This window comes from Vombatus ursinus, unplaced genomic scaffold, assembly GCF_900497805.2.
Source record: "Vombatus ursinus unplaced genomic scaffold, bare-nosed wombat genome assembly UNPS02014812.1, whole genome shotgun sequence".
Taxonomy (NCBI): domain Eukaryota; kingdom Metazoa; phylum Chordata; class Mammalia; order Diprotodontia; family Vombatidae; genus Vombatus; species Vombatus ursinus.
The window spans coordinates 76694005-76707512 of NW_020954590.1; the positions used below are offsets into that span (position 1 = coordinate 76694005).

Consider the following 13508-nt stretch of genomic DNA (forward strand, 5'->3'; position numbering starts at 1 on the left):
CTGGGTCAGGAAGCAGCTTAGGCTAAGTTCTAAGAATCAAGGATGGCTGGTCTGGGGCCCTTCCACAAAATGGAGGATGCACGAAGAATTCACCAATGGGAGAAGGGGCTCACTGGGACAGAGGGTACAGGCAGCTGAGATATGATGGCTAAATCCAGAGAATGACAGATAGCTAGTCTGGGTCTTTCCTCAAAATAAAGATTCTGAGAAGAACTTACCAGTGGGAGAAGGGGTAGACTGCTAATGAAGTTGTTAACTAATGAAGGGAGCTAGGCAGCAAAGAATGATTGTTAGACTTTAAATCAGGAAGACCTGAGTTCCAATCCTGCCTCAGACACTTATTTAGCAAGTCACTTAACCTCTCTTCATCTGCTTCCCCATCTGTAAAATAAGGATAATATTAGAACCTACTTCAAAGGTTTATTGTGAGGACAAAGTAAGATAAATGTGTAAAGCTCTTTGCAAACCTTATAGCGCTGTATTAGCTACTAATGAAACCACGTTGATTAAAACTTGATTAATCATGAAGGCTCCTGATAACCACTTCCTTTTGTAGATGCATACTTGCCATCCTATCAATACATTGTAGAATTTTGCTAGGAATTGAAGGCAAACTCACCACCCTACTCCACAGACTCTACTCTCTTCCCTTTTTTAAAAAAATCAGGAAAACATCTGCTTTTTTTTCTGATCATGTGGCTCCTCTCCCAGCTTTCATAATCTTTCAAAGATCATTGACAATGAGCAGTCATATCACTTATCAGTGATTTTGGTAAACTGGACATCATGGGTTTTGTGGTATGTGAGCTCATGTCTCCCTTGGACTATAAGCATTAGAGTTAAGTTGTTCCTTGTTTCACTGACCTTTGAAATATGATCCCTCCAGGAAAATAAGGGATCTTTTTCCCATATTTGGAAATAATTCTCTACTTTTATTCCAAGTTTCAAAATTTTTAAATAAAAGTTATTTGTCCAAGAAATTCTAAATTATTTATATGTGTACAAAAGATCATAAGATCATAGAAGTAAAGCCAGAAGAGACCCTTGAGATCACCCCTTAAGGTCCAACCCCTTAATTTTTTGGATGGTGAAATTGAAGCCCAGAGAAGGTAAGTGACATGCTGAGTCTCACAGGTGGTCAAGTACAGACCTTGAACTCAAACTAAGGTCTTCAGGCTCCAAATCCAGTATGGTTTCCACCACATCATACAAGTTGGGTTTTAGAAATATGCTGTGGAGTGCTGGAAGTATTAAATAATTTATCAGTTACAGCTGAAACTTCCTGCAATATGCCAAGTTGTCCAATATATCCTTATTCTTTGCTAGATTAGGGCTGCCTCATCCCAAAGTACTTGAGAGTTAAAATTGATAACCAGCAGTTACTTCGTTGTTCTAGATCATCACTCTTAGAATCCCTTCCCTCTGAAGCTATGATTCCAGGAGCCTCCCCTCTGCTCTCAGATGCAGTATTTTGGTTTGGTTAGGTCAGAGTATGGTGTGGGAACCAACAAACAAACTCAATGAAAGCCTTTAGGAATGAAAGGGTTTTTTTTTTTAAAGGTAAAAAATTAACTGTCAGAATTAAGGTTCATGCCAGAATTTTTAAGCAGGACTCTTAAGTTTCATTCTACATTTTCATGTACTCTCTCATTTTGAAGAGAAAAACGTTATTTGCTTCAGTGGACTAACATGCCTATCTTGACCATAAACCTTCTGAAGACATAGATAAATGCTTTCTAATTTTGTATCAGTGTCGTGCTCAGAGTAGATGAACAATAAATAATTTAATGAAGAATGGACTTTCAGAGGACCGCTGCTGCTGAAAATTTTTAAATTCATGTTTCATTTTCTTAACTAGAAGCATAAATGATATCATTTCTTGCCATTTACCATGTAAAGTGGATGAAATCTGTGGTTCAACCCAGATCCTCTACCTTTTATATAACTACAATATAAAATAACTGATTCTCATAATGATGGTCATGAGGCACAAGATCCTGAAATGTTTTACATATTATTGATGAAAGATGAAATGTTTAGCGGTTTTAATGCTGCATATTTTATTGTATTGAAACTACTAACAAGTAATAATCTATTGACAGAATAAATAAACTCTTAACTGTACTGTATAATTCAATTAATAAGAATATCCAACTTCTTTAACATTATAGAGACACTAAGGCCTGTATGGCCAAAGAAAATACAAATGGTATAAATCATCAAAGGGTCCTAAATTACCCAAAATGAGGGGCTTAAGTCACATAGAATCTAATTATTTAGGATCAGTACCTCTAAAAATCTTATTCAATATAATATATATTCAATATAACTATGCCTATAAAGAAGAGTAGTAATTTAACTAATTCACAGATATTTTGAAATGGATAAGAGTAATTTTTTCTAGTTTTACACATGTATAATATATGTACGTACATGTGTACACGTGTACATATATACATATGAAAGTATGATCAAAGACATCTAAGAATACTAGCTGCCTACTGTTGACAAATTTCAAATTAAACATATAACTCTGTACTAAGAAACTGAGTAACAGCTAGATAGAGAAGTGGATAAAATGCTGGACTTGGGCATCAGGAAGACCTGGGTTTGACTCTTATCTCGGAAACTAATAGCTATATGACACTGGCCAAATTACTTAACCTCTCTTCTTTGTACTTCAATTTCCTCATCTGCAAAATGAGAACTGATAGCCTCTAAGGTTCCTTCCAAATCTAAATATATGATCCTGTAAGGAAAATTTTTTTAAAAGCTATTCAATTACACAGAAAATAAGTGGGTTTTTTTTTAAAGCCATAATATAAGTACTTTGGTTTCAGAGTTGTAATTAAAGATGTACTATGCATATTATGTTGCATAGTACTTAAGAAAGACAAAGCAAAAAATTATACACGGCACATATGGTGAGCATAGAACAACAGTGAATTTTAACTAATTTGTGTCTTTCATAACATAGAACTCTATGGGGCATCAATAATAATCTAAAAGATTATAGAAAAGCATCAATTATAACCTAAATTTTGTGATACAATATGTATAAATAACTGAATCATTCTTGTCCAAGTTACAGTATTACATTAAAAACAAAAGAGGTAAGAAACATTATTTCATATTCTAATAAAATGTATTTATAAAACATCTGCTATAAAATTTTAATAATCCATCAAGAATGGGCTATATAATAATAATGAGCAACTATACATCACATTATTCTTCTCCTGATAGGGAGTATAATATTATAAAAAAGTGCATATTACAAATATACAGAAATTATATACACATAGTAAAATATAGCTCTTTATTGACTGAATTTAGATCAAATCATCTCTGAAATATAACTAAATAGAATAAATTATGATAACACAATTATTTTTAAAATTCAGCTGAAGCAGCAAGGCAACCTGAGTGAGAGACAGAAGGTGGCAGGTCTCAGGCAAATCAAACCACAGCCACTATCTTGACTAATACCTCCCCTTAGACTCCAAAGGAGATAGCCCAAGACTCTAATTCCAAAAGCCTCTATCTGTGTGACCCTGGGCAAGTCACTTAACTCCAAGTACCTGGCAAAAAAACAACAACAACAACAACACAAAAGCTCTGGCAAGGGCTACTGCCCTTACTTCCTTCAGATCATCAACCCTGCCTCTATCTCATCTCCAAATGCCATCATCCAAGGACTCAAACTTTACAGAAATGCAACTTTACAATTGCTTCTGAAGGCCCTGCAGCCCTGTCTCCTCAGCAACCAATTTTTTTTTTTTTGTATATGTCAATTGAGTACCACTGGGTTTGGCTTTGAAAACTAAACCTGGATTGGACCTCCAACAGAGCACACTGATCCAAATCATAACTCTCCGGGATATATGGTGTCAATTCCTAGTCATAACAGTCACCTCACTGGGTGCAAATATAAGCAACCTTATATTTCAATCACATGTGCTAGCAATGTCATTTCAAAATCTCTGCTTTGTCTAAAGTTCTTCCTGGAATATCCTAATTTATACAATGAGAAGTATTCATTTATAATCTTTCAATTCTCTGAATTTTTACACAAGTTAATAATAACAAAGAAAATCAATAAACAGCAAGCATTTGGCCAAGCAGAGGCAGTTAAAGTAGGTGATTAAGAATATTAACAATTCACTGATGACTTACACAAAAATTAAGCAAAAAACAAAACAAAACAAAAAACTTGAAGGTGAAAGTCTACACTATTACGTGACTTTGGTAACTGACTGAAAATAAGAATACATAATCTATCAAAATGTTTGTCTCTGAGTATATAAAGCTTCATGTAAAGAACATGGGGATGCACCCTGAATTGAATGTAATTGAAATGTTGATACTAAGGTATAATATTTTATTCAATACTACCTTTTAAAAAGATGCATTCAGGGAAAAAGTTAAATTTCTTTTAAATATGAAGTAAAAAGGAATAATAACATTGTCAAAGTATTCTCCAAACTGATTCAGTAATAACTTAACTTAATTTTCTCATCTTTAGGAAATTCTGCCATCTAAAGTACTGCCTTTTCATCTTGCTTGTATCGAAAACTAAGCTCAGTTTTTTAAAAGGATACGATAACTTAAGGAAAATTATTCCACATGAGACATATAAATTGCAAAGTACATGCAAAAAAAGAAAGAAAAATTTAAATCTCATCCCTCAAGTTTATAAGCATTCTCCTAATCACTGAAATGCAATGATAATATAGTTTCAGTCCAACATAAGCATACAAAAACTCGTAACAATGGAAGTAATCCTTCTTACCATGCCATACTGCTGCATGTCCATCCCATACTGTTGCTACAGTTTTCCTTGCACCATCCCATAAATTATGGGAATATGCTTCCTTTAGTACATTCTTCCTCTTGTAAATATGTAAGAAAATAATAGTAAGGTAGAGAAGAAAAATAGTAAAGTAAGGAAGTATCAAGACTATTAGAGGAGTAAATACCCATAGAAGATAGTTAATAAAATTCAAATAATCCTCTAATTGTTGAACATCAATCCATCCTTCCAATATGTGAACCAGACAAATAATATAGGGCATAGAATCCTGCCCTTCAGAACGAGTTTGATTTTTCTCTATCATTTTTCTTTGAGTAAAAATGATAAAGTCACTCTCTTCATAGTCACAGCAGTTTATGATTCTTGTACCTAAAAAGAAAAAGACGGGAAAGTTTTATTTTTCTTACAATTGAAAGACTCAATGATTTAGTCTCCTTAAGTACTAACCAAACAGTTTTACTTTCTTTGTGAGGACCAGGACTAATGATGGTGGAACTGATGGTAGACCATGTTAAAGACAGCATATGCTACTCTCCTACTCAAGAAGTTAATACCAGCTCAAATTCCACTGTTTGATTTTTTAAAGCTCTTTATAATCTGCCTATAACCAGATTTTTCCAAGCCTTTTGAACTTCATTCACCTTCACAAAATCAATTAACAGATCAACAAGCACTCATGAAGTGTCTACTTTGTCCCAGACACTCCACTAAGAGTTAATAAATGTTTGTTGACTTTAATTCTAAATGCTGGGACTACAAAGACAAAAGAAAAATAGGGCTGGACCACAAGGACCTTATAAGGAAGATAATATGTATGTAAAGTGTATACAGATTATATACAAAATAAATGCAAAATAATTTTTGGAGGGATGGTACCAACAGCTGGGGAAATCATGAAAGACTTCTGAGAGGTAGAGCTTTATCAGAGCCTTGAAGGAAATACAGGCTTCCCAGACCTAGAGGTGAGGAGAGAGTTCATTCCAGACACGGAGACAAATAATGAAAAGTCACAAAAATGGATGATGTTGCTTTGTGAGTGCAAACCAGTCAACAGGCCTACATGGTTGGTGGGTAGGCGGGGAGGAGGAAGTAGTAATGTGTTAGAAAACTGAAAAGACAGGCAGGGGCTCTGCTATAAAGGGATATAAATTACAAGAAATGAGCTTATATTTGATTGTACGGGTAATAGGGAGTCACTGGAGTTTACTGAGTATAGGGAGATGACTTGGACCAGCACTTTAAGAAAATGCTTTGTGGTTAAGGAAAGAATGGAATGAAGCAATGGAAGACCTAAGACAAGGAGTTCAATTAAGAAACTTAATAGTCTAGGAGAAAAGCAACAGGAGTCTAAACTAAGGCACTGGTTATATAAGTAAAGAAAAGGGGGTATGTGTGGCTAAGACATTGTGGAGACAGAAATGACAGGTCATGGCAACTGAGTGGATGTGTGGGATGAATAAGATGGAGGAATAACACCTAAGGTTGTGAACTTGGGTGACAAAAAAAATGATGGTACCTTTGATAGTAACAGGGAAGTTTGGAAGAGGGTTGTGTTTGTGGGGTAAAGATGAGTTCTGTTTTGGCTATGTTGAGTTTGAGGTACTCACAGGACTACCAGTCCAAAATGTCCAATAAGTAGCTGGTGATCCAGGGCTACAGCTCAGGAAAGAAAGAGAGAGAGAGAGACTAGGCCTGAATAGATAGATATGGGTATCACCTGCATAAAGATGATAGTTAAACCTATGGGGAGTAATGAAGCTACCAAGTGAAAGTGTAAAGAAACAAAAGAAAAGGACCCAGGACAATATATTGGGGTACACGACACAGATGATGATCCAACAAAGAAACCTGAGAAGAAGCAGTCAGACAGATAGGAGAATCAGGCGAGATAAGTGTCATGAAATCCCAAAGAGATTATGCAAGAGAAGATGGCTGACATAGTCAAATGCTGTAGAGATCAAAAAGGATGAGATTGGAACAGGTCATTAGATTTGATGAGAGATCTATGGCAACTTTAGAGAGATCAGTTTCAGTTGAGTGATGAAGTCAGAAGCTAGACTGCACAGGGTTTAGAAGAGGGCAATGAGAAAGGAGATGGAAGCATTCACAGAGTTTGGTTGAGAAGGAGAGGCTAGATAGTTGGACCTAGTGAGGTTTTGTTTTTTTTTAATTTTTGTTTTTTGCTTTTTTTTTAGGATAGGGGAAGATATATTTGTAGGCAACAGAGAAGGATCTGACAGAAATGAAGAGGATGAAGATTGGGGTATGGGGAGTAAGGGGGGGGGGAGAGAGAGAAGAAGGGCAAAAGAGGGAAAGAGGGGGGTGGGTGGACAATCTGCTGGAGAAGATACATACTCTACATTCCAGCCAAACTGGTTTTCTTACTATTCCTCATACATCTCCTGAGTCTGTTCCTTTGCACAGGCTGTCCTCCATGCTAGAAATGCATTCCTCACTTATACCTTTTAAAATTCCTAGCTTCCTTCAAAGCTCAGTCAGGTGCCACTTCCTACATAAGAGTCATCCTTATAGCCTATAATTAATAATGCCCTTCCTCCTGGAAACTAAATTGTATATATTTTGTATTCACTATTGTGCTTACTCATAGCTCTTCTCCCAGTGATATGCAAGCTCCTTAAAATCAAGGACTGTTTCATTTTTCCCTTTGTATTTCTTTTTTTCCCTTTGTATTTCCAGTGCCTACCACACAGCATATGCTTAATAAATATGTACTGATTAGTATTCGTAATACTGTTTAGTATTACAAACTGCAGAGTTAGAACTAAAAGGGCCATTAAAGGTCCTCTAGTCCAACCCTTTCCTGTTATAGATGAGAAAAATGAGGACCAGAGAGGTTACTTTCTCAAGGTCACACAGGGAGAAAGTGATGGAGACAAGATTTGTACCCAAGGCCTCTAACTACAAAGCCAGTGCTCTTTCCATTGCACTAAAGTGTGTCTCCATTATATTAGGAAAATCAGTCATAAAACATAAAAACTGAGAATTTAGAAAGTTAAATGACAGATTATCTAATCTTACTAATCTGACTTTAAAATCTTAAATTGAATCATATGGAGCTGGTATTCCTCTTCATCAATGAAAAGTGGTGTCTGAGTATTTAACATATAGAGGCTGCTGGCTAGGGTGCTAGAGTCAGGAAGACGTGTGTTCAAATCCTGCCTCAGACTCTCAGCTTTGTGACCCTGGGTCACTTAACTACTCAGCCTCAATTTCCTCATCTACAAAATGGGGCTAATAATAGTACCTACCTCACAAGGATGTTATGAGGATCAAATTGGATTGTACATGTAAAAATACTTTGTGAATCTCAAAGCACTACATAAATGTTAGTTATTATTATTCATTCTATTCTTCAGTCAATGAGGCTACCACATTTCTGCACATTATTTTCTTACAACTGAAAATGCCTCAGTTCTCTCCATCACTAATATGGAATCATAAATGTTAGTGATGTTACACACGCAAAGACATTGAAGTCTCAAGTCTGTAAGATTTTTCAGAAATTTCCAATTTGATCTCAATTTCTGGAGACATAAATGTACAATTTCTATATTAAACAAATCCATAACCAAAGTTAGTTGACTTGCCAGAAATCAGTCAAGGATGGTCTTGATCCAAGCTTCAATCTCAGAAATGAAAAATCTAGAAAAGATAACATGACAATGGAAGAAATATTTTAATATATAATTATAATTAAAATGTTCTAGGGGCAGGTAGGTGGTGCAGTGAATAGAGGTCTGGCCTTGGAGTCAGTAGGATGTGAGTTCAAATCCAGCCTCAGACATGTAACACTTATTAGCTGTGTGACCTTGGGCAAGTCACTTACCCCCAACTGCCTCACCAAAAAAAAAAAATGTTCTAGTACAACAAGCATTTCTAATCTACTTGTTTTCTCTTGTGTAGGTAGTTAGGGCACTCTTCTGAGTGATTATGAATTCCATTAAGGAGCTTATATAATGTTTCTTGCCTTAACTCAACTGTCCAGAAGATGCTATAAGAATCCTTAATAAAACTGTGTCAATTCACTTCAGGGTACAAATTCCTTAATATTGTACATACCCAATGCAGAATGCAGTGCTGTATATGTACAGATTCCATAAATGAAAAAGCACCAAATAAGATCCAGAACAGAGAAGGCCAACGAATCAAGGACTGCCTAGGTACTCCAGTTAAAATTGCTCTCAACACTTAATTGTCCATTGACAGAACACATGTGAGAGAACAACTGAGAGAATAAAAGCCTTTCAACTAGCAGGAAAACGGAGGACAGAAGAAGAATCTGAGACCTGAATGAAAGAAATATTGAGTCTGGAGAGGGAATCTAGTACCAAAGTTCAATTTTCAAGGAAAAAACATCACATAGTCCATAAAAAGTACTTGGATTTCACAGAGTAGAAATAAAAATCTTCAAGTATATGAAAATTGTTTTTCTAAGGCTAGAAGTGTTAGAAAACTATTTTCCCCTTTAAAAATTAATATTTTACTTGCTAGTCATTGGTAGTGCCTTTCAAACTTTTGGTGGGTAACTTGGATCACGCAGTTTTCTCTACGGCCAAGGTATACCAAAGGGAAGTATTTCTCTACCCTTAATATCCCAAGCTAGAAAGAACTAAACCTATGTATCCCAAAAGGCAGAAATCTCAAGCAGCATCAAGTAAGCAAATCCATACAGCTTTCTCTTCAGTATCTAAAATTGCCTTATTCTAATTGTACAGACAGAAGATTAGTGACCTGTGAGGGCACTGTAAAATGGTTCAACATAAGAAATTGGTATTTTATCTGTGGAAATGGCATTGAAGCAGCATGAACATCTGCTCTGCTGCTGCAACCCTAAGGACTATGAGACTTTTCCATCTGACTTACAGCTGAAACCTTCCCTATGTGTTGTCTCCCCTTTTAGAATGTGAGCTTCTTGAGAACAGGGAGAGTTTACTTTTCAATTTGTATCCCACAGTGCTTTGTACATTGTTGTTATTTTTCAGTCATGTCCAACTTCTTAAGCCCATGTGGGGTTTTCCTGGCATAGATACTGGAGTGGTTTATCATTTTCTTCTCCAGCCCATTTTACAGATGAGGAAACTAAGGCAAACAGGGTTAACTGACTTGCCCAGGGTCATACAACTAGTGTCTAAAGCCAGATTTGAACTCAAGAAGATGAGTCTTCCTGACTCCAGGCTCAGCACTCTATCCACTGAACTACTACTAGCTGTCCCACTTTGTACAACAGTAAGCACTTAATAAGTGCTTCATTCATGCGTTCATTCTAAGACCTCTTCCAGGTCTACAACTATGATCCTGTGAATCCTTCCTAATTACTGTTCTAATTACCCTATAACACTATTTCTTCTATTGTCTTAGTTGTCTTTTAGTTTTTTTTTTTTTTAAAGGCAATTGGGGTTAAATGACTTGCCCAGGATCACACAGCTAGTAAGTGTCAAGTGTTCTTAGTTGTCTTTTAGACTGTTCAGTTTTTACATAGAACTCCATAGGAATCAGATGTCAATCTCTGGGATGTTGCTATATGGCTGCAAGTCGTTGAACACTACATGCAACTAAGGTTTGACAATTTGTCAATGTGTCACCACCAATAAGCTTGTGAGGCTCACGGTGAGAAGAAGAAATGAACAGGTTGTACGTATCACATTACAATCAAGGAATTTCTCAGAATCGGAATAGGAGATACCATTGAAAAACAAAACAATCCACCTCTCAGCTCAGGGCATTCTCTCTAGCTGTCCCTCAAGCCTTTAACTCCTCTGCTCTGCCCACTGACCTCCCTGGTTTTCTTTAAGTACTAACTACAATCTCACCTACAGAAAGCCTTTCCCCAACTCCAGGCCGTGCCCTCTGTTAATCATCTCCTATTTATCTTACATATAGCCTGCTTTGTATATATTTGCTTGTACCTTCTCCTCCCCATTAGATTGTAACCTCCTTGACGTCTGGGGCTGTGTTTGGCCTCTTTTTGTATCCCTAATGCTTAGCACGGAGCCTGGCCCATAGCTGGCGCTTAACAATTTTTTTTTTTAAGTAATAAGTACTTCGATCTCAGAGTTGTAATTAAAGACTCCTATGCATACTATGTTGCACAATACTTAAGAAAGACAAAACAAAAATGCTGTTTGATGAATTACGTTGAAGGCAGCATGATTAGTACCACCGTCTTTTTGGTACCTACCGCGTTTGGCACAGGGCCTGGCACATAGTAGGCGCCTTAATAAATACTGAGTGATGGTGGTGAGGGCGGGATGAGAAGTGGCCCAGACTGGTCAATCCCGTGACGAGGAGAGACCGGAAGGGGAGGCCATCCGGCACCAAACCCGATCCACCCGGGCACCCGCCCCAATAAGAGCAGCTCCGGTTCCACAGGCCCCCGACCCCGCGAGACAGGAAGCCGGCGATCTCCCGCCCCTCCGCCACAGCCTTGAGACAGGAAGCGCCCCTCCCCCACCGCCGGGATAAACAACGCGTCCCGAGGTGGAGGGGGAAGGGAAAAGGATGACACCAAACCCAGAAAAGAACCTGCCCCACCCCCTCTCCACGTCTCCCAATCAAGAAGGAAAGAAATGGAGGAAGACGCGGCAAATCTTCGCCTCCTTTACCTCATTCATCCCATACGCACCTCAGGCAGTCTGGCCGTGCAAGCTGCAGAGCTAAGCGAGCAGTTTTCCTAAGCCCTCTAATTAGGAACACGAGTTGCGTCTCCGACCTGGACTGTGTTCGGTGGAACACCTTCCCCTCCTCTTCCCGCTCCCGTCCTCAGGCCGGAGAGGCACTTCCGGTCGGCGGGGTAGGCGCGCGCACGCCCATGTTCGCTGCCGCCGTCGCCGCGGTCACCGAGGCTGCGTCCTCCCTACGGCGCGGTGTGTGCGCGAGCTCCCTGCCCAGCGACCCCCAGGAGGCCTGACCCTCCCCACACCCACACCCCGCGAGGAAGGGCTTGAACCCCCTCCTCCGAGCCCACCCCCGACCCCAGCCGGGGCGGCCTCGGCACGAGCAGCGAGGGCGGCTCGCCGCACGAGCCAGGAGGGGTCTCCGAGGCCGAGCGCGGCGGGCACCGGAGCGAGATGCTGTGCGGGAAGTGGAGCCTCGTGGCGGAAATGGTCCTGTTCGTCGAAGACTTGGAGGAAGATTTAAAAATCCTCTGCCTCTGCTCGAGGGCGTTTGTGGAGTAAGTAGAAACGTGTTTTTCCTGTGCCAGAAAGATGTGGCCGGTGCCGACGGAGTCTCGCGCGGCCCGAGGTCAGGCCACAGCTGCCCGGAGGTGATGCCCCGGGCCGCCGCCAGCCCCAAGCCCTCCCCGAGGCAGCCGCTCTCCCCACGCTGCTTCCAGGGATAGTGTTCTTTATATTCTGTGGGTGACCGAAATTAACCTACGGAGCTTTAAACCGTAGTAGCTTAAAGGTGATGCCTTTGAACAGATAGTATTGTTGTTCAGTCGTGGCCTGCACTTTGTGACCCCATTTGAGGTTTTCTTGGCAAAGACACTGAAGTGCTTTGCCATTTCCTTCTCCAGCTCATTTTACGGATGAGGAAACTAAGGCAAACAGCGTGAAATTACTTACACAGCTAGTAAGCGTCTGAGGCTGGATTTGAACTCCGCTCTTCCTAACTCCAGTCCTGACACTAGCCACTTCGCAATATGAACGCAATATGAAATTGCTCTGGTGTTTGGTACATCACAAATAGATGTAGTTTAGCTTTTAGCAATGAGGAACAAGGAGGCAGTATTGTCATGGCCTATAAGGGAGAACATGAATTATTTTTTCAACTTGAAGATTTAAAAAATTGTTTTAATGCTAGACTTTTTAATGTGTGGGTTTTAAATTGAGGTATTTTAAGGTTCAAAAGATATCTAGTAAAGATTATAAGAAGTGTTTATATGGTACTGTCCGTAATTTTTATGGAGGAGAAAACATGGTACAGCAGAACATTTGCTTGCTGGATTTCTAACCTTGCCTGAGCACTTAGAGGGCAAGGTAATTCTTTTGTTCCTCCTTAATCAATTACTCTATTCCCCACAGAGATTGTTCCAAACCTTGCCTTCTCTCCTGTAGCTTCCCACACCTTCCATTCTCCTTACCCTCTCAACTGAGAACCTGGATTCTTTACTTCGATAAATAATGTAATAAATGCTGGAAAATTAGGATGAGGCCAAATCGTGGAGGGCTTTAGAAATTGAACTGGAATTTTTATTTTATCCTGAAGTCAGTAGAGAACCAAGGACTTTTGATTGAATATAGGAGTGACATGGTCAGATAGGTGCTTAAGGAAAATTGTGAACTGAGAAGAAACCTGGGGCAGGAAGACCAATTAAGAGGCCTTTAAAAGTCCAGGAGAGAGGTGATGACAGTCTGAACTTAAAGTGGTGGCTGTGTGAGTACACCTTTGGTACACCTAGGTGTCTAGTGGATGGAGTACCAGGCCTGTGGCCAGGAGGACTTATCTTCCTGAATTCAGATTTGGTCTCAGACCCTTACTAACTGTGTGACCCTGGGCAAGTCACTTCATCTTGTTTATCTCCGTTTCCTCAACTGTAAAATGAGGTGGAGGCTCACTCCAGTACCTTTGCCAAGAAAACCCCAAATAGGGTCATGAAGAGTCAGACACAACTGAACAACAACCCTCATATTCCCTTTTCATCATTTCAAAACCTCTTTACAATCATCTCTGC

General features: G+C 39.2%; 2 protein-coding genes across 6 annotated transcripts in view; one reads left to right on the forward strand and one right to left on the reverse strand.

The window, feature by feature from the left end:
• LOC114054304 (transmembrane protein 68) overlaps positions 1-11637 on the reverse strand; it is a 38841-nt gene extending 27204 nt beyond the window's left edge. For 2 of the 5 annotated variants that reach the window (XM_027877515.1, XM_027877512.1), the window contains exons 1-3: positions 11457-11637; positions 8422-8476; positions 4793-5182 (exon numbers count right to left, since the gene is read on the reverse strand). In XM_027877515.1, the coding sequence (XP_027733316.1) occupies positions 4793-5117 (325 nt within the window). In that variant the 5' untranslated portion in view covers positions 5118-5182; positions 8422-8476; positions 11457-11637. Of the gene's footprint in view, positions 1-4792; positions 5183-8421; positions 8477-11012; positions 11428-11456 lie in introns of those variants that run through there. The other 3 variants (XM_027877513.1, XM_027877514.1, XM_027877517.1) reach the window with 3 other exon arrangements.
• A 225-nt stretch (positions 11638-11862) lies between these two features.
• LOC114054214 (trimethylguanosine synthase-like) overlaps positions 11863-13508 on the forward strand; it is a 59019-nt gene continuing 57373 nt past the window's right edge. The window contains exon 1 of the mRNA XM_027877385.1: positions 11863-12005. Coding sequence (XP_027733186.1) covers positions 11902-12005 — 104 coding nt within the window. The 5' untranslated portion in view covers positions 11863-11901. The remainder of the gene's footprint in view (positions 12006-13508) is intronic.